The sequence below is a fragment of the Pristiophorus japonicus genome, chromosome 24 (assembly GCF_044704955.1).
Source record: "Pristiophorus japonicus isolate sPriJap1 chromosome 24, sPriJap1.hap1, whole genome shotgun sequence".
Lineage (NCBI taxonomy): Eukaryota > Metazoa > Chordata > Chondrichthyes > Pristiophoridae > Pristiophorus > Pristiophorus japonicus.
The window spans coordinates 14,325,459-14,347,121 of record NC_092000.1 but is presented as its reverse complement, the minus strand read 5'-3'; the positions used below and the strand labels follow the sequence as shown (position 1 = coordinate 14,347,121).

The 21,663-nt window shown below is 48.3% G+C and overlaps 1 protein-coding gene across 3 annotated transcripts in view; it reads left to right on the top strand.

Moving 5' to 3' along the window:
• nfixb (nuclear factor I/Xb) overlaps positions 1-21,663 on the top strand; it is a 506,036-nt gene that overhangs the window by 19,016 nt on the left and 465,357 nt on the right. For 2 of the 3 annotated variants that reach the window (XM_070867267.1, XM_070867268.1), the window contains exon 2: positions 4,377-4,511. In XM_070867267.1, the coding sequence (XP_070723368.1) occupies positions 4,485-4,511 (27 nt within the window). In that variant the 5' untranslated portion in view covers positions 4,377-4,484. Of the gene's footprint in view, positions 1-3,951; positions 4,512-21,663 lie in introns of those variants that run through there. The other variant, XM_070867270.1, reaches the window with a different exon arrangement.

Below are 21,663 nucleotides of genomic sequence, written 5' to 3'. Positions count from 1 at the left end.
GGGGGAAGCGGAGGATGGGGGTAAAGATCATAAGGACATAAGAAATAGAGCAGGAGTCAGCCATTCGGCCCTTCGAGCCTGCTCTGCCGTTCAATGAGATTATCGCTGATCTGATTCTGGCCTTCCCCGCCCGCTCCCCATAACCCTCATTGGCCAATTGTAGGAAGGTTTCTGGGCAATGCCGCTCCACCTCCCTACAACAACAACAACAGCATTTATATAGCACCTTTAGTAACGCAGTTTTAAAAAAGTACCAAGGTGCTTCACAGGAGCGTAATCGATACAAAACTTGACACCGAGCCACATTAAGGAGTTATCAAGGACAGGTGACCAAAAGCTTGGCCAAAGAGCATGCTAAAGGAGGCGTGTGAGGTAGAGTGGGCGGGGAGGTTTAGGGAAGGTCCCAGGGCACTGGCAGCTGAGGGCACTGCCGCCAAAGGTAGAGCGATTAAAATCAGGGGATGCGCAAGATGCAAAAAATTGGTGGAGCGCGGAGATCTTGGCAAAGGAGCGAGGGGCACAGATACCAGCGATGCATCACTGCACGTCCTTGTCCAGGCCAACATCCCCAGCATCAAAGCACTGACCATACTTGATCAGCTCCGCTGGGCAGGCCACATTTTCCACATGCCAGACATGAGACTCCCAAAGCAAGTGCTCTACTCGGAACTCCTTCACGGCAAATGAGCCAAAGGTGGGCAGAGGAAACGTTACAAGGACACCCTCAAAGCCTCCCTGATAAAGTACAACATTCCCACCGACACCTGGGAGTCCCTGACCAAAGACTGCCCTAAGTGGAGGAAGTGCAGCCGGGAGGGCGCTGAGCACCTCGAGGCTCGTCGCCGAGAGCGAGCAGAAAACAAGCGCAGGCAGCGGAAGGAGCGTGCGGCAAACCTGTCCCACCCTCCCCTTTCCCTCAACGGCTGTCTGTCCCACCCGTGACAGGGACTGTGGCTCTCGTATTGGACTGTTCAGCCACCTAAGGACTCATTTTAAGAGCGGAAGCAAGTCTTCCTCGATTCCGAGAGACTGCCTATGATGACGACGATGACTGGGCATACTCAAACTGACACCGCCCCCGCCCCCTTCCCCCCCCATCCCCTTCCCCCCGTCCCAATCCTCGGACAGAGTTCCTGATCTCGGACCTGCCTCCGAGGAAGGTGCTGAGTGCAAGCATCGGCGTTCCTCTGGAGAGGAGAGAGAGAGAAATTCCGAGGGTGATTCACCATGGAATGCGCTGGCAGATTTCCTAGCGCTGGGCCACAGAGCTGCACTGTCAGAGGCCTGGCTGTAGGTCAGCTGACCGACCTATCAGCTGAGCACCACAGCACCCAAGTGGGTTGAATTTCCTCTACGTGCTATTTTTAGTGGACTGCTTTAACACGATGAGGCAGATTCCTGGCTGTGCCATATTGCTTCAGCCTTTAACATAAATGCGTTATTGCCTGATAGCAATGCACTGACCAGTGTGTGTAAAAGTATAGAGGAAATTAAATACAAAAAAAAATGGAGGGTGAAAAATACACACATGGAGGTTGGCCAGATAAAAAATAAAGTTTCTCAGAAGTAAAGTCTGATTATTACAGCTGTGGCTCAGTATCATCCTCACCTCTCCATCACGAGGTTGCTGGTTCGCGTCCCACTCCAGGGACTTGAGCACAAAATCTAGGCTGACACTCCCAGTGCAGTGCTGAGGGAATGCCGCACTGTCGGAGGTGCCGTCTTTCGGATGAGACGTTAAACCCAGGCCCCGCCTGCTCTCTCGGGTGGGTGTAAAATATCCCGCGGCCACCATTTCGAAGACGAGCAGGGTGGGGGGTTATCCCTGGTGTCCTGTGGCCAATATTTATCCCTCAATTGACATCACTAAAACAGATGATCTGGTCATTATTATCATATTGCTGTTTGTGGGAGCTTGCTGAGCGCGAATTGGCTGCCGTGTTTCCTACATTACAGCAGCAACCACACATCAAAGTATGTACTTCATTGGCTGTAAAGCGCTTTGAGGCGTGCGGTGGTCGTGAAAGGCGCTATAGAAATGCAGGTCTTTATAGAATAAATTGAAGGTCTTTTTTCTCATGCCCATTCTCCATTCTGGCATTTTGGGCAGTGAAGTGTTGACTAGTTTATTTGTGTGTGTGTGTGTGTGTGGGTGAGATAGTTTGTGATAAGCTTCACAAGTAGGTATTGTTTCTTTAAGCTTGTAGCTGGCAGGCAGGGAGTGGTGTATTGAAGAGCCCAACCTCAGAGAGTACAGTGCTTCCTGGTATAGCTCGGTGCTCGTCAGCTCCAGGTCGGGTTCACACCCGGGCCGAATCTGGCGGTGCTGGCGACGTTAAATCGCACACATATCTGAGAAACGTCTGAGAGGACCCAGATCATACAAGTATGACCACATTTTCGCCAAAATCCCGCCCACATCCCTCCTCTGGCTCCCCCACTCCTCCCCTGCACAGAATTACACAGATTGTGCACACAGAGAGAGAGGGGGCGGGGTGGGGGTGGGGGTGAGGGTGATGGCATAAGTTGTCGCAAAGATTTCCCATGCACTTTGGACTCTCAGATTAAGGGACAGTAATGCTGGGCATTTACCCGTGCAGAACTCCAGATTGCATTCCTCGAAACTGGGTGATTGACACGGATGAATGCTGTTTTGTCAAAAAGGAGGCGTGCAAGTATTTGGAATAAGGCTTCTGATGCCAGGGAGGGGGAGAAGGAGACACAGATACACACCCTGCCCCTTTTGGGGGGGGGGGGGGGAGAGGGGAGGTGGTTTTGAAGCCCTCTGGCTTTCGAGGGAAGGGGAGAGAGTGGCAATTGGAGCGTTTGTGAAACTTAGAGATCTTTCCCTTTCCAATCTCCTCCCCTCTCTTCTCCACTCTCCCCTTCTCTCTCTCTCTCTCTCTCTCGCCCCCCTCTCCTGCTGCAAAGCTGCCCTTGACTTGCCTGGCACTGGGCATAAGCTCTGCTAAGGCAGCTGATTGACAGCTTGGCTTGGCAACGGGAGGCAGACGGTGGTGGGGACCTGGTGAAGAAGGGGCGATCTACCAACAACAAAAAGACCGTGAGGTCGATTTCAGCTTTCGAAAAAACTCTCACCCCGCCCCCTCCCTCCACCCCCTCTGAAAAACAGCACCAGTAATTAAACTTACAACCAGACAAAATCAGCACCCCCCCCCCCACCTCCCCAACCGTCCCCTCCCCATATCAAAGGCAGAATCTATAAGGGCATATTTTGCAGCGTCGCATTTCTGAATCCCAAATTCACGTTACGTACAATCGCCTTCGCCCCTTGCTCTTGCATAACAAAAGCCCCAGGAAATGTTCTCCAATTAAAAAAAGTTATTTTGTGTTTCTGAGTGCAAGCAACGTGATAACCCCCCTCACCCACCACTCTCAGGAACCAGAGCCACAGAAGTCTCAGGGAAGGAAGGTTGCTGTGTGTGTGTGTATGTCTGTGTGTGTGTCCACTGAAAGCCAATGTGCAGATCCCGTTCTAAAGGCAGCAATAAGCGAGAGTCTAGGAGCAAATCTTCCAATTCCCCCCTCCCTCTCCCTCTCTCTCTCTATAAAAGCCGGAGACGTTTTGTTATCCAAAAAAAATGGGAGCTGTGTAAACACGGTCTTAAAGCAAGAAAAAGTTTGGCTCGTAAAACCCCTAAGTTTGTGAGGATTTTAATTTTTAAACTGGGTGACATTTCTTCCATGGCCGGATTTGTTTGGAGAGCGAACAACAAACCTCCCACACACACACACACACACACACTCCAGATCAAAATTTTAAATAAATAAAATATTAATTTTTTTTGATTGAGGAGGAGTGGGGGAGGGAGAGGAAGGCAGGGGGGTGGGGGGGGGGGGGGTTTGCTGGTGCGCTGATAACTCCCACTACACTGAGACAGCGAATCGTCAGACAGAGGCAAGGCAAGCAGCACTGTCAGTTGTACGAAGGAGAGAGAGGGGAGCCTTCTGTCTCGAAGCATCTGATCTCGTTGAGCGATCTTGCAAAGTTTGACAAGTCGAACGCCGCTTTTTTGGGGGGGCTATTTTTTTTTCCCTGTGTGTGTGTGTGTGTGTGTATGTTTATTATTTTTTCTGCTGTTTTTTTTTAAATTCCTCTCTCCAAGTCAACATTACCATGTCAGTTCCATTGCGTAACTGACACACACACACACACACACCACACAACAGAAACTCGAAAGAGAAAAGTTTTTGACAACAAGCCCGAGTGGATTTCTTTTTGTGCTGTTGTTTTGGGAGACTTCGAGAGCTTGTACAGTACAGCTTTTTTTCAACCCCCCCTCTCTCTCTCTTCACCATCCACTCTCTCTCTCTCTTTCACTCATACAACCAACGTTGTCAACTTTCGCTTTCAGAACTCCCGAGGCCGGGGTTAGAGTTCAGCATGGAAAATAGCTGGCTGATTCAAAGACCCTGAACCGGCATTCTCATACAAACCAGGCTCATTCTCCACCGTAGTAACTATGTACTCCCCGCTCTGCCTGACTCAGGTAAATGCTTTTTTTTTTGGCTCGGCTTAGTTTATTATTATTCAATGCAAATTGTGATGGTTGATTTTTCTTTTGTTCCCACTTCTCTCTCTCTCTCTCTTCCCCTCTCTCCCTCCCCACAGCCCCTTCCTTCCTTGTATGTGTGTATGTGTGTGTGTGTGTACAATTTCTCTCTCTTTGGAAGGGACTTATGGCATCAATCCAGACTTCTCTCTGTATTCGGCACATGGCTGTCATTTACAGAAAATGGCGGTTATCCCAAATTTATATAAATGTGCGGCTGCTATTTGGAATTATTAACGATCTCAACGCCAGAGTGACAGAAAAAAAAGACCCCGATTTGTCGGAATTGTTTGATTTTTTTTTGCAGTTGAATTTTAAGATGTTGCGAATGCTGTGTTTTCTCCTGAGAAAGAATTATTTGCAATTGAGGAATTGTACCAGTTGGCTCTTATTTGTTAATTGTGGCGGTGTTTGATCTGTACAATATGTAATCTGGAAAACAAAAGCACTTTTTTTTGAAGGAGGCTCAATGCTGGCTGGATATCCTTCTTGTAGTCTCTCTCTCTCTCTCTCTTTCTGTCTCTGCTCATTGCGATAATTGCCTCTGTGCAGGTATGAGAACTCGTGTAAAAGTTATGTTAACTTTTTTTTTAATTGGAAAAAAAATCTGGTCTGGAATAACGGTAACATCTTCCAGAGATATCTCGTGTGCAATATTGGCAATCCTTTGACTATTTTGCTGTCCCCTCTCCCCTTCTCTGTGTGTGATTGTAGTGATTTTGAAATGTATTTTTTGCAAAGAAATTATAGATGCTTCTGAAGATGCTTAGTATTGGATGGAATAGTGGGGAGACGCCAGCTAGTTATAACGCACCTCTCTACAATTGATGGAGATGTAATTTGCTGGCATGCTTTTGATTCGCTTTTCGCTGTCCATTTTAATGGGGTTTTTCTTTCGCAATGACGGTCAGTTCATTCATTAAAAGGCGTGTTATTCACCTGGCATTAATGCGGTGACTGACTATTCGCTTAACAGTGAGGACCAGGACAGCTCGCACTGGCCAGTGTTAAGTGCTTACACTTCATGACTGGATAAACTGCTTGCCCTCAATGACCGGGAAGAGTTTGGAAGAGTGAACATTATTCCTAGCTTCCCCCCCCCCAACATTTTTTTATTTAAAAAAAATACTGTGTACCTATTAGACTTGTCTGTAAGAAGCAGTTACAACCCCTCTTTGTTTTAGAAGCAATGTAATAACGCACAGTTAATCCACACCACTAAACTCGCTCATTCCAAAATTACAGACACCGACCACTGTCCGAGGAGTCTGCAAGTAGCTTTGGGCGTTCAAATTTGTATTTGATGCCATTGCTTGGGTCTGGATTATTTACAAGATAATCATATTAATAATATAAAACGAGAAGTGCTATTTACCAAACTGCCCCTTGACTAATCATATTCACACACTCCACTGGAAGCTGCAATGTTTAAGCCTTCATTTTTCTAATTCATGGAGCGTTAGAATGAACCGACCTCAGCAAAGTGCAAATGAAGTTTCTTTATTTGGAGGGGAAAAAAAACCCAAGCTGTACTTTCCAATGTAGCAAAAAGGAAAGCAGATTTTTTTGTTGTTATTGTTGTTAGTAAAGAACACGCCTAATAATGTGTTCGCGAGTCAAAACAAACTTGCTGGGGCAAGAGCTTCGAGCACCTGTGTTCCTTTAAACCCTTTCTTTTAAATCTGCTTGCGTGTTCCTCCGTGTTCTCTGCACAGAGTTCATTTGGAGGAGGTGACGGTAAATTGTCTTTGGGGGAATAAAATCTCGCCCTCTTGAACTTTTTTTAAAAACAAGCCGTGCAGCTTAAAAAAAATGAAATTACATTTTCACATCCAAGTATGTGAAGTTTTGATGGTGCCGCTCTGGGGCCTATTGTGTATTCCACTTACTTAATTGCGAATTAATTAATTAATACGTGGCTGCAGGGATTAATTCCTTATCTGTGGCCCCTATCAATTAATAATGGGTAAAAGTCCCCTCAATGATTGATGGGACTATTTTTAAAAGTGTGATCACGAGGAGTGGAGGTGAATCCTGGATTGCTTTCTCACGTGGAGCCTTATCAGACTCTCCATTCAGGAATATTTAGACTGGGGGAACGTGGGCTTTGCGAGAGCACTCTACACTTTTAACCCCTTCGTGCTAGATTTGGTGGCTCTCTCCGAAAACCATATGGGTCCCATTCATTGTCTGTGACTTTGTGTTACACCAGGAATGAGCCGAGTTCTGCAGGCATGTGTGTGTGTGTAATTATACAGAAGTGCATTTCTACTAATTATGATTGTACATGCTTAGTTTTTGTACGGATTATGTTATAATGGGTAGCATTATGATAAAGGGAAAGGAACTTGTGCAGTATTACTATGAGGCAGTGCACGCTGCCTCGCCCCAATCCCCTGTCATTTTTTTTTGTCATTGCTAAGTTGACTCCTCTTACCACTCTCTTCCTCCCTCCCCGCCCGCCCCCAATGTAAGTCCTCACTGGAGTACTATGTCACCCGGTTTGGATGCCTTTATTGTACTTTGCCCAAGGTGGCCTGATCCTTTAACATCGGCAGGACGAGCCTCAAACTTGCCAATGGCCTTTAAAAAAAAAATAAAACAAATCTCGACCTTGCATTTTCTTGCGCGCCCAGAGTCTCGGCGCTGCGCGTCGGCCGGCTATTCGACCGGGTAGGGCGTCGCAGCCGAACGGGATTCGCGCGGGAGCGCAAGCCGGGGGTTTGCTGGCTGGCAATGGCAAGCAGAAGTGGGATCCCTTCCACCCCAGCTCCCTGATTCTCCGCCCCCCCCCCCACCACAGCCGCTGCTCCTGAGGCAACCCAGGGTATCCCCAAGCCAATTGTGGCACCCTCAATTGACACTTCAGCCCGCCGCCTGCTGACTTTGCACGGATCAGGAGTGTGGGATCCTCCGGGCTCCTGGCTGGATGCACTCTGTGAACTATCAGGCCTCGTGTGTTGGCCTTTTCACCCAGTGTCATATTCACCGCCAATGCAAGCGCTGAGCAGAAGGCTCAACAACCAGGGGGCAGAGATTGAAAGTAATTGATAGGAGGTTTAAGAGGGGATTTGAGGAGAAGTTTCTTCACCCAGAGGGTGGTGGGGGTCTGGAACTCACGGCCTGAAAGGGTGGTAGAGGCAGAAACTCTCACCACATTTAAAAAGTACTTGGATGTGCGCTTGAAGTGCAGTAACCTACAGGGCTACGGACCCAGAGCTGGAAAGTGGGATTAGGCTGGGTAGCTCTTGGTCGGGCGGCGCGGACACGATGGGCCGAAATGGCCTCCTTCTGTGCCGTAAAATTCTACGATTCCATAATCAACAGTACAAAAATAAATCCCAAATTAAGTTTAATGCAATAAATATGGTCCTTAAGTCGTACAAATATTCAAATGGAATACAGGTAGTGGGTATCATTCCCTTATCTTCGCTTTGTAATCTGAACAGTGATGCTATCTATTATCCTATAAAATAACTGCGGTTTAATATATGAAGAACGAGAGACCTGCATTTATATAGCGCCTTTCACGACCACCTCACGTCTCAAAGCGCTTTACAGCCAATGTAATACTTTTGGAGAGTAGTCACTGTTGTAATATATGGGCGATATTATGAATAGCATTGATTTCTGTATTGGCAATACACGTGTACAATCTCTGTCCATAGATTCGCTATGCACATGTGAGTACGAATGTACTTGAGATATACAGACTTGAAATGATGCTGTTTGGATATTACCAGCGCTTAACACGCTTGCGTGAAATTCCCTGGCCCCGGCCTCAACGGCGAAACGAACCTGTTAGCGCCTGTGTGTTCAAATAACCGAGGAATTTCGCGCGAATGTGCTAAGCTAATGTTGAGACAGCCTGCCCGCAGTAAGGTGATACATGAAGATATGGAGATAACACTTGTTTTAAGAACCCAGAACCATCAAATGCCTCCATCCCCCCCAAAATCTGAATGGTAGACAGGACATGTTGGGCAAGTGCATAGCGCACTGGTCAGCGCATGAATGGAGAGAAAGATTGGTCAATGCTCTGCTGAAGGGGGTTCCTGTGGAACATATACCTGATTCTCCTCCCCACGTTGATCGACTGGCAAATGAATGTATCTGCCTGTTAAACAGGGAAGCATGCTTCTAAGACAATCTGTGCGTCTTGTGTATTTAAAAAAAGAAGTCAAAATCTGAAAATATTTAGGAGAGAACCACCCCGCCCCCCCCATAGTACTGGATGAATTTTTTTTTTGCTCTTTAGGAGGTAAGATTGTAGATTTAGATTGCCTTCAGAGCACAATGGTGCTGCCTGTTATATGGAGAATGGCAGATGGCTGATGGAGCGATGCAAGGTTGGAACACACTCGAGGGGCTCTGGGTGCAGAAACCACCTCTGCAAGTGTACAGACTGGGTGATTCATCAGCATCCAAAATCCTTGTGTCCGTCGCAATTTTTATTTGTGGGGCGGGGGGGGGGGGGGATTATTTTCCTGTTGAACTTTTTTTATTTCCTGTTTTGCTCACAGAACCTTCTCCCAAGTGTTCAGTGCATCGTGTCTATCGTAAGGGCTGCTTTCAAGCAGGAACATTCTCCCCCCTCCACCCCTCCCTCGCCAATGTCCCCTCTGAAGAGCCTGGTGCAGGCTCGAAGGGCCGAATAGCCTGCTCCTGCACCTATTTTCTATGTTTCTTTCAGGCGTTGGGTTGTGGTGTCCACTCATATCAGTGTCTCATTCAGCTGTGGCTCAGCGGGCAGCACTCTCGCCTCGGAGTCAGAGTGTTGTGGGTTCAAGTCCTACTTCAGGAACTTGAGCACAAAAATCTAGGCTGGCTCTCTCAGTGCGGTGCTGAGGGAGAGCTGCACTGTCGGAGGTGCCTGCTTTCAGATGAGACGTTAAACCGAGGCCTCGTCTGCCCTCTCAGGTGGACGTAAAAGATCCCATGGCTCTATTTCAAAGAAGAGCAGGGGGAGTTATCCCCAGTGTCCTGGGGCAAATATTTATCCCTTGATCAACATAACAAAAACAGATTATTTGGTCATTATCATAAGAAACAAAAACAGATTATCTGGTCATTATCATAAGAACATAAGAAGCAGGAGTAGGCTATTTGGCCGCTCGAGCCTACTCCGCCATCCAATAAGATCATGGCTGATCACATTGCTGTTTGTGGGAGCTTGCTGTGCGCAAATTAATTGCCGCGTTTCCTACATTGCAATGGTGACTACAATTTAAAAGTACTTCATTAGCTGTAAAGCGCTTTGGGACATCCTGAGGTAATGAACGATTTGATATTAATGCAAAATCTTTCTGTTCAGCGGGACTAGGCCTAGATTTTGAGCATCAGCATGATATTTGAGAAGGGAATCAGCGCATCACTGCCCTTGTTCTCACATGACATGTACTTGGTCAATGGATGATGAGCAAAGGCAGTAGGCTGATCAGTTGATCATGTCTGCCGATCTGATTCTCTCCAGTCTGTTAAACGGGAATAATCTATCAATAGACACGCAAGCTAGCCCTTTCATTATAAGACCTCTATCAGGTCTACACTACTCTAAAGTAAATAGACTAGGGTCCTTCAGCTTATCTGAGTTGAGCAGTTTTTCCATTTGAGCCAAGGCTGATCTGTAAACACCACAGACTTCCGAGAAGTCCCACTCTGGCCCTAGTGCATACACATGCCATGTTTTCTCGCTCACTGCTCATGGCTGTTGCCTGAATTTCCCACATTACAACAGTGTCTACGCTCCAAAAACTGCTCATGGCTGTTGCCTGAATTTCCCATATTACAACAGTGACTACGCTCCAAAAATTATTTCAATGGCTGTAAAGCTCTTTGAGACGTCCGGTGGTCGTGAAAGGCGCTCTATAAATGCAAGTCTTTCTTATTTGGCAATTGCAACATAAGAAATGTAGTCTACAGTTCTCACTTTTATCTGCAATCTACACATGCCCCTCCACACCGCCCCCCCCCCCAACCCAATTCCCTTACATGTACATATCCGGCCAAATTTTGGTTAACTGCCAGTGGGCTGTGACACCCAGAGTAACTGACTTTGGTTGGACATATTCCTAGAGGTGGCATCACACGACCTCCCATCTCCAACCACCCCGCCCAGTCCACCAGCCATGTTCTCCCCATCTCCATTATTGTAACTGCCTTGGTTCTTATCGAGAAACGAAGGTCCATAGTAGAGGATGCCATCAAAGTTGAAGAAGCGTGGGGCCGAGCTTTGGGGACTGTCGGAGAGGTGAGACCATGGAGGGATGAGGGGAGGGGAGGGGAAGGCGAGGTTGTCCACTCAGTTGCTGATGTGCTGAGGAAGAAAAGAAAAAAGACTTGCATTTGTATAGCGCCTTTCACGACCACCGGACATCTCAAAGTGCTTTACAGCCACTGAAGTACTTTTGGAGTGCAGTCACTGTTGTAATATGGGAAACGCGGCAGCCGGCGTGCGCACAGCAAGCTCCCACACACAGCAATGTGATAATGGCCAAATATTCTGTTTTTGTCATGTTGATTGAGGGATAAATATCAGCCAGGACACTGGGGAGAATTCCTCCTGTTCTACTTCAAAATAGTGTCAGACGGGGGCCTCGGTTTAACGTCTCATCCGAAAGACGGCACCTCTGGCAATGCAGCGCTCCCTCAGCACTGCACGAGGGGAGTCAGCCTGGATTTATGTGCTCCTGGAGTGGGACTTGAACCCACACTCTTCTGGCTCAGCCAGAATGCAGGAGATGGCGTGGCAGTTCTTGCTTTCAAAGCTGAGCGAGGCTGTCGGAAGAGGAAGGAGCAGGCGGGATGTTGCATTTGGCGTTTTGGAGGCAGGATTAGCGAAACACTGTTGTGGTGCTGTAATTGGAGAGCCTGCAATATTACATGGAGGCGGGAGAGATAATCCTTCCAAGACAGCGAGTATTTTTGAGGTACAGAAATGTTTCTCACGCTTGCATGTTTATTAGCAACGGTGCCAAACAATCGCAAATTTCAAAGGGGAATGTACGATTTTGTTCCTGATACATCAGTCGAGCTTTCCATGAATCATTTCACCGTCATAACTTTTCCTAATTTGAGAGTAATATAGCACAAAACACATTGCAGAAACAGCAAAGCATATTCCATTGTCTTCTCCTTCTTCTCCTCCAGCCCCCCCGGAGTCGAGGATGGCTTGCTTCCACACTAAAACGAGTTCTCAGGTGACCGATGAGACCAATGCGGGACCTGCAGTCTCTGTCACAGCTGGGACAGAGGGTGGTTGGAGGGACGGGTGGGTGGGGGGCTCCTTCCGCTGTTTGTGCTCGGCTTCCGCGTGCTCCCCGGCGAAGAGTCTCGAGGTGTTTGGCGCCCTCCCGGATGCTCCTCCTCCATTTTGGGCGGTCCTGGGCCGAGGCTTCCCAAGTGTCGGTGGGGATGTGTCCATAGTGTGGAATGGCTCTCGGCATTAATGCAATCACAACTTGCATTAATATAGCGCCTTTAAAGTAGTTAGAAGGCGCAAGGCGCGTCACGGGAGCGTTCTCGAACAAAATTTGAAAGAATCTGAGTTAACGTTTCTGGTCGCTGATCTTTCATCAGAACTCAGGATGATCCAATCCTGACGAAAGGTCATCGGCCTGAAACATTAACTCTGTTTCTCTCGCCGCAGATGCTGCCTGACCCGGCTGAGTGTTTCTAGCATTTTCTGTTCTTATTACTAATATTAATGTAATAGTTTTAGTATTGTGCAATGCACTCAATGCACCAGAATGGCATAAAGCCCATCCCGTACACCACTAACAAATCTGTACTCGAGGATACAGCTTTCTCATCACACGAGGCTGTGAGAAATGTTTAACATTGCAAGCCTTTATTGTTTCAGCTTTGGAGATTTTAAAATTCTCATCCTTGTTTGCAAATCCCTCCATGATCACGACCCCTCCCTATCTCTGTTACCTCCTCCAGCCCCACAACCACCCCCCCCCCCGAGATATCAGTGCTCCTCCAATTTGGGCCTCTTGCACATCCGTAATTTCCACCGTTCCAACATTGGTGGCCATGCCTTCAGCTGCCAAGGCCCTAAGCTCTAGAATTTCCTCCCTAACCCTCTCTGCCTCTCTCTCCTCCTTTAAGACGCTCCTTAAAACCTACCTCTCTGACCAAGTTTTTGGCCACCTGCCCTATGTGGCTCGGTGTCAAATTTCTGTCTGATTACACGCCCTAGGACATTTTAGTTCATTAACGGTGCTGTGTAAATCATCGTTGCTGTCTACCAGAATAGGACGGGCTACATTTTGAACAAATATTTCAGCTGACCATACAGATTAAACAAGAAATAAAAACATTTAGTAGGGTTTCATAGAAAGCTTGGGATTCCAGCACTGAAATCTTAAGTACAGAGCACGGACATTCTGTAAAGTCGGCCTCATATTACTAAGCATCTTCATATATGTCGGACTGGTGTACAGGGAAAATGTAAGGGAGAAATGGGCCTAACATAGAACCTTATCAGGCTGCATCTAATGTGTAACGCACTTTAAAAAAATTGTTTCGGATGTGGGCATCGCCGGCATTTATTGCCCATCCCTAATTGTCTCTTGAGAAGGTGGTGGTGAGCCGCCTTCTTGAACCGCTGCAGTCTGTGAAGGTGCTCCCACAGTGCTGTTAGGGAGGATTTTGACCCAGCGACGATGAAGGAACGGCTGATATATTTCCAAGTCAGGACGGCGTGTGACTTGGAGGGGTGGTGTTCCCATCGAGCATGAATTAATTTGAAGTGCACTGTTGTTTTTGGAGGCCAAGGACAGCGGCCACCTTGTGCACAGCAAGATCCCACAAGCAGCAATGGGATGAACGAGCAGTTAATCTGTAATTGGGTGCTGTTGGATGAGGGAGGAATGTTGGCCAGGACTTGCGTCCTAGCTGATGGATGGTAGCACAGTATTTCCCTCTGAGCTGTACGGTCTAAATGATGTGTTCGAGTCCTGGAGAGAGTCGTGTAACCCTCCAGAGTATGAGTAAAGACATCTGAGTACAACTATATCGGGCCCTAGTGAGACTGCACCTGGAGTACTGTGTACAGTTTTGGTCTCTTTACTTAAGGAAGGACGCACTTGCCATAAAGAGAGTGTAACGAAGGTTCACTAGACTGATTCCTGGGATGGGGGGATTGTCCTATGAGAAGACATTGAGTAGACGAGGCCTATATTCTTTAGAGTTTAGAAGAATGAGAGTTTAGAAGATTGAAACACACAAAATTCTTGCAGGGCTCGACAGGGTAGATGCAGGGAGGATGTTTCCCTGAGCTGGGGAGTCTAGAACCAGGGGTCACAGTCTCAGAATAAGAGGTCAGCCATTTAGGACTGAGATGAGGCGAAACTTCTTCACTCAGAGGGTGGTGAATCTTTGGAATTCTCTATCCCAGAGGGCTGTGGAGGCTCAGTCGTTGAGCATATTCAAGACACAGATTGATAGATGTTTGGATATTAAGGGATCTGGGGACAGTGCAGGAAAGTGGAGTTGAGGTAGAAGATCAGCCATGATCTCATTGAATGGCAGAGCAGGCTCGAGGGGCCGAATGGCCGACTCCTGCTCCTATTTATTTTGTTCTTATGTTTGTTCACCTTCCAACTGAGGTGAGAGCACTGCCAAGCTGACAGTTGCCCGTTCAGAACCAGTGCCCGCCTAAAGCCAGAGGGCAGTGGTAGGCACGAGCGATAGGCTTTAGGCTCCTCACTGGCTGGCCAAGGGATATGCAGCTCTTGGACAGGGGCATGCTCGCATGCATATGCAGAACTGTGCACACACACAGCAACCTAAATGTCAGTTCAATGTTAATGTTGACAAAGGGCCCACAGCACTGTCTCTCTGATTAACATGCCACACGGCGACACTGCTGTCAGTGCCCAGCCGAAGTGAGGTGGCATTCCCTCCTCTCTCGCATCCCCTGTCTCAGTGCATTTTGGGCAATTTCGGACCCGAGCGACGTCACTTTGCCTGCAATGATCCGAGGCCAAACCTGCTTCACATCATTGTCATCATCATCATAGGAAGTCCCTCGGAATCGAGGAAGACTTGCTTCCACTCTTAAACTGAGTCCTTAGGTGGCTGAACAGTCCAATACGAGAATCACAGTCCCTGTCACAGGTGGGACAGACAGTGGTTGAAGGAAAGGGTGGGTGGGACAGGTTTGCCGCACGCTCTTTCCGCTGCCTGCGCTTGGTTTCTGCATGCTCTCGGCGACAAGACTCGAGGTGCTCAGCGCCCTCCCGAATGCACTTCCTCCACTTGGGGTGCTCTTTAGCCAGGGACTCCCAGGTGCGGTGGGGATGTTGCACTTTATCAGGGAGGCTTTGAGGGTGTCCCTGTAATGTTTCCTCTGTCCACCTTTGGCTCGTTTGCCGTGAAGGAGTTCCGAGTAGAGTGCTTGCTTTGGGAGTCTCGTGTCTGGCATGCGGACAATATGGCCCGCCCAGCGGAGCGGATCGAGTGTGGTCAGTGCTTCAATGCTGGGGATGTTGGCCTGGTTGAGGACGCTAATGTTGGTGCGTCTGTCCTCCCAGTAGATTTGCAGGATCTTGCGGAGACATCGTTGGTGGTATTTCTCCAGCGACTTGAGGTGTCTATTGTACATGGTCCATGTTTCTGAGCCATACAGTGTGGGATATCACGGATCCTCCGGCAGCATTTCTGCATTCAGGGTAAAACCACAGCGTACACTTACCTGCCGCCTTTCGACATAGCGGTGCACCCCAAGATGCTTCCCAGAAACAGGTACGGGCGCTGAGAAATTGTGCAAGGTTTAGGAAGCCTGCTTGAAGAAATGGGTTTTCGATGCTGAAGAGAGATACTGGCGATGGGGTGGCTTTAGGGAGAGGGGTCCAGAGGCCGGAGGGATGAAGAAGGAGGGGTGCGATGGAGGCCATAGTTGGAAAACGAATGGGGACAGGTTGGAGTACAGGGATAGGGGTGGTTGCAGAGACAGAAAGAAAGAAAGGCTTGCATTTATATAGCCCCTTTCACGACCACTGGACATCACAAAAAGCTTTACAACCAATGAAGTACTTTTTGGAGTGCAGTCGAAGTGGTAATGTGGGAAACGCAGCAGCCAATTTGCGTACAGCAAGCTCCCACAAACAGCAATGTGATAATGACCAGATAGCGATATGTGCGCGCACTAGGTCCGTGCAGCAGAGCTGGTCTCCAGTCGTCTTGGTTGAACCCTTGCCACTGGATAAAGACCTAGCTCTGTCGGAGCCCGTGTGGTGGCTGATGTGCAACGGTCACCACACGTTAAAAAAATCCACGCACAGGCATCTTCCACCCCCTCAATTGGAGTTCAGGACTGGAAGATCGGGTCCTTCATTTAAACACCTGCGAACTCTTGTGGAAGCAAGTCATCCTCGTTCGAGGGACCGCCTGTGAACGACCAGTTAACCTGGGGGCAAAATTGCACCGTGCCCTGATTGGGGGGCGGTTACCATATGGTGCCGGAATTTCCTGCACCTGGCGCAAAAGCCTGCCCCCGGCGCGGAATCGCCCTGCCCGCCCTCAAAGGGAGCGGAGCGCAATCTCCCGCGCTCCACTTCCCTTGGGTGCGGTAACCGGGACGCGACTGGGGCTTAAAGGGGAGGGCCGCCGGGTATTCTGCACGGCCTCCACTGGGCCACTGGGGCAGCGTGTGACTGGGCCGGCAGCCCGACACCCAATACGGAGAGCCGGCTGCACCATGGCGGCACGGACCGCGCTAGTGCCACCATCATACAGCCGGCCTGAGAGTCGGCAGGCAAAAACAAGATGGCGGCCCAGGGCGCTCGCGCACCCCTCTTTAAGCAGCGTCCTGAGAGCGGATCTTGGCCAGCCTGGCGGCCCGTGGGGCAATTTTCCCCCGCAGGGCATTACGGGGTCGGCGCACACCACGATAACATCATCGCCGGTTGTGCAGCGACCTGGGGCTATAAAACACGTGGAAAATTTGTCCCCTCTGCTTTTTTTTTTGTGATGTTCATTGAGGGATAAATATCGGCCAGGGCACCGGGGATAACTCCCCTGCTCTGCTTCGAAATAGTGCTGTGGGATCTCCACTTGAGAGAGCAGACGGGGCCTCGGTTTAACGTCTCATCCGAAAGATGGCACCTCTGACAGTGCAGCACTCCCTCAGCATTCATCATCATAGGCAGTCCCCCTGAATCGAGGAAGACTTGCTTCCACTCTTAAAATGAGTCCTTAGGTGACTTAACAGTCCAATACGAGAACCAAAGTCCCTGTCACAGGTGGGACAGATAGTCGTTGAGGGAAGGGGTAGTTGGGACAGGTTTGTCGCATGCTTTTTACGCTGCCTGCACTTGATTTCTGCACGCTCTCAGCACTGCACTGGGAGTGTCAGCCTAGATTTTTGGGCTCAAGTCTCTGGAGTGGGACTTGAAGCCATGACCGTCTGGTTCGGAGGCGAGGGTGCTGTGGAGGCTTGTAGAAGTGGACTCGGATTTTGAATTCGACCCATTTGGGAATTGGCGCTGATGGTCAGTGAGAAGCGGGGCGATCAGCGAGCTGGACCTAGCGGGGGAGCAGAAACCTGGGTGAGCTGGAGTTTGCACAGGACGAGGCTGGGGTGGAAAGACTTATAGGAGTTATGCTTGGTGGAGGCTCAGTTAAATCTAAAGCGGGCATCAAGGAATGGTTTCGGAGCAAATTGCACAGTGAGAGTTGGAGTGATAAGTACAGTGGAAATCTCAACCCATTTTGGGGATTCATAAACATAAATTAGCCCAACCACATGATTATCCAGTGGGGATTAATCTCAGTGATGGGTGCAGAGGTCAACCCACTGTGTTTGCTTTGAACTACCAATTTACCAGGGAAAATATATCCTGCACCTACACTGTGTTTAAACAACTTAACTTCAAGGTTTTTTCTCTGAACTTAAATCAGCATATTAACAAAACACACAATATATTAGCTGAATTTGAGAAGAAAATAACATAGAACAGCCAGCCCCTTGCTCTGATGCCACAAACACCCATGCAGTCACATCCCGGCTGTTGCAAAGTCACTGTGTCCATCCATTATTTTAGCAGCTGATATTAATCCCCAGAGATGTGTCTCCTTCCGCCTCTCCCCCAACCCCCCCCCCCCAACCACATCACCCACCCACTTTCATCCCCTCCCTCCTTGAAGGCATTGCTCTCATGCTGGTGTACACTGGCAGCAGTGATGGCTCCAATATGTCGTGCAAGGGCCCTTCAAATGGGACCTGAGTCAGTGTTGGCTCAGTAATGGAAAAACTTGCCTTCTGACCTCTCGCGCACCCCCTGATTTCCTTCTCTCCACCATTGGCGGCCGTGCCTTCATCTGCCTGGGCCCTAAGCTCTGGAATTCCCTCCATAAATCTGCCTCTGTCACCTTAAAACCCACCTGAATAACCAAACTTTTGGTCATTTCTCCGAATATCTCCTTACTTCGCTCGGTGTCAGATCTACTTAGCGCCGTGTGACGTTTTAGTAGGTTAAAGAAAGACTTGCATTTATATAGCGTCTTTCACGACCACCGGACGTCCCCAAGCACTTGACAGTCAATGAAGTACTTTTGGAGTGCAGTCACTGTTGTAATGTGAGAAACGCGGCAGCCAACTTGCGCACAGCAAGCTCCCACAAACAGCAGCGTGCTAATAGCCAGATAATCTGTTTTTGTTAATGTTGATTGAGGAACAAATACTGGCCCCAGAACACCTGGGGAGAACTCCCCTGCCCCTCTTCAAAACAGTGCCACGGGATCTTAAACATCCACCTGAGAGGGCAGACGGGGCTTCGGTTTAACGTCTCATCCAAAAGACAGCACCTCCGACAGTGCAGCACTCCCTCAGCACTGCACTGGGAGTGTCAGCCTAGATTTTTGTGCTCAAGTCCCTGGAGTGGGACTTGAATCCACGGCCTTCTGACTCCGAGGCGAGAGTGCTGCCCACTGAGCCACGGCTGATGGGTTAAAGGCGCTGTATAAATGCAAGTTGTTGTTGTTGCATCCTCCCAAAGTGTTTAACATGTTAAAAAAAATTCGATAATGTTGAAGGTACTTCCTCTGGTGAGGGGAATGTAGAAAGAGGGGACATGATATTAAAATGAGAATGAAAGACATTTAGGAGTGAAAGCAAGAAGCACTTTTTCATACAAAGGGTAATTGCAATCTGGAGCTGCCTCCGTTTATAAGGCTGTGGATACTGAGGAAAATTTTGGAGTTTTCAAGACCATGGTAGATTTCTGTTAGGTAAGGTTATCAAAGGATATGGAGCTAAGGTGGAACAATGGAGGTGATTTCATTGAGTGGCTGAGCAGGTTTGAGGGGCCGAATGGCCTAGTCATCTTCCTAATGTTTTACTACATTGGAGGTGCTACGAAAATGCAAGTTACAGACCTACATTGGCTCCCAGTCTGACAACGCCTCAATTTTAAAATTCTCCTCCTTGTCTTCCATGGCCTCGCCCCCTCCCTATCTGTGTAACCCCACAACCCTCCAAGATATCTGCATTCTCCCAATTCCGGCCTCTTGTCCATCCCCCACTCCCTTTGCCCTGCCATTGGCGGCCGTGCCTTCAGCTGCCTGGGCCCCAAGCTCTGGAATTCCCTCCCCAAATCTCTCCGTCTCTCTACCTCTCTTTCCTCCTTTAAGACGTTCCTTAAAGCCAACCTCTTCGACCAACCTTTTGGTCGTTTTGTCCTGATATCTCCTTATGTGTCCCAGTGCCACTGTTTGTCTGTTTGCGCTCCTGTGAAGCGCCTTGGGGTGTTTTACTCTGTTAAAGGCGCTATATAAATGCAAGTTGCTGCTAATGTTCCTAAGTTCATCACAATCAAGGGATTACTTTGTATGTGCAGACAGGACAGCCAATTTGTATACAGCAGATGAGATAAATGACCAGGTCACGTGTTGTCGATGGTGTCGCTTTGGGGAGGACGATTGGTCAGGACTCTGGGAGAATTCTCGAGCTTGCCCTCAAATAGAGCAATGGGATCTCTTATGCCCTGTACAGGCAGAGAGGGCCCCAGTTTAACCTCTCATCTGAAAGATTGCACCTGCCCTGCGGAAGAGCATTGTGTGCTCAAGTCATGGTGTGGGGCTTGAACCTGCAACCTCATGACCCATGGGCGAGACACCTGGCTCAGTTGGTAGCACGAGAGACAGTCAAACACAGAGGCATCAGAACAATTCGACCCCTGGTCTCAGTTATTGCCACGGGACAGAGATCAGGAATGGGAAACCTGGTGTAATGTATGCACATGTGTGTATGCTGGTCGAGGCCTACTCGTAGGCCTGCTCCTGGGCCTGGCCAAGTGTGGCCATCAGCCGGTCCAGGCAGCGGGCGGTCGAGGGGGTCGTTTAGCCCGACTGCCTGCCTCTCTTCCGTGGTTACATCCAAGCCAGGGTGTCCCTGGAGATCGAGCACGCGGTGTCCACCGGTACGCTCGCGGCCTTCCGCGAAAGTTGGGCACTGAAGGGACTGGAGTGCATCATCGCCCCCGGCAATTCAATTTTAATTTAATTTGGCAAGGTTCGCAGTTGATTTGCGAATTTGAGGGTTCTAGTGCCTTTACTAAAAACTTGGTGCAAAGTTATTCTAAAATAGTTGTGGAGCTGTTGTATTTGTGAGTGGCTTAGCCAGTCACGCGATGTTCACAAGACTCAATAAAACCCCAACCAGTTGGATTCAGGGCATCCACGATGAGGTATACAGTTGTGAGCCTAGTGGATGAACTGATAATGTGTAGTGTGATTGTTAATAAACCAACTAGTTCTTAATAGCAATGTGTTGCTATGAATTCTTAAACAAAGAACCCATGAAGCAAATACATTACACCTAGCTAATTATTTGCTTTTCCCTTCCCTAGCCCCCTGCTGTCCTGCAGTCAGTTTTAGCATCCCCGATATCTATCTGGCTGAGATCAGGTAGCTCAACGTACACACCCGTAATCAAACTAGGGACCTTCTGGCACAGTGTACCTCAGTACCACACCAGTAGATCATGGTTGATCTGAATCGAGTTAGTTAGTGTAGTTGTATCGGTGATTGTTTAATGGTTACTAGTGGCCAGTAAAATGTACACAACAGTTATGTACTTTAGATCCTGTGTACTCACTTCCTAAACTCTGGTTGCCGAAATAGTCACATTCTGAAGCTGGCCAATTAAAATAAGTTTTAAAAGTCCTATTACACATTCCTCAGTTAACGCAATTTAAAAAAAAATATTCCCTCCCACATTAACCCACTCAGTGGTGAAGGGGGAGCTCAGTGCTCTCTCAGAATTGCAACAGTGACGACACTTCAAAAATGCTTCATAAGCCGCACGGCGCTTTGGGATGTTCTGAGGTAGCGAAAGGCGCTATATAAATGGAAAATCTTTCTTTACTTCCACAAAAAGGATTTTCTGAACATTTTCAGTGGTAACTTTTTAAATGGCAAATTAGTTTGTCGACCTCCCCTGAGACTGCACAGAGGGACTGAAAGCCAAGTGTGATCATTGGGTGAAGCAGGCTTAGAGGGTGGGGTGAATAATTGAACCAGGGTAGGCAAACGTAATGCCCAGTTTAAATTCACACACTGTGTCCTCGTTTTTATATAATACTTTGACAAAATTAATGGCAATATTAGAGGCAGAGGTGTAGGGTTTCTCTGGAGACGCAAATCAGAAGCACGATAGCACCGCCACTGGTGTAATTACAGGTACATTAATGGATTAATGCCTCATGTAAAGTTAGTTGAAGAAGGAACTTTGGAACAACAACAGTTTGTATTTATATAGCGCCTTTAACGTAGTAAAACGTCCCAAGGTGCTTCGCCGTAGTGTTTTAAGACAAATACATTCATACACTAACGTTCGAAATGGTGACGTTTAAGGCACTGAAGTCTAAAGTTAATTTAACGCCTCAATTTATAGATTTATTAACATAAATAACACAAAAGCTATCTTCTTGTATTTGTCTTTGGGGCACAGTCATAGAATCACAGAACGGTTACAGCACGGAAGGAGGCCATTCAGCCCATTGAGCCAGTGCCGGCTCTCTGCAAGAGCACCTCAGCTTGTCCCACTCCCCCCGCCCTTTGCCCCGCAGCCCTGCTCATT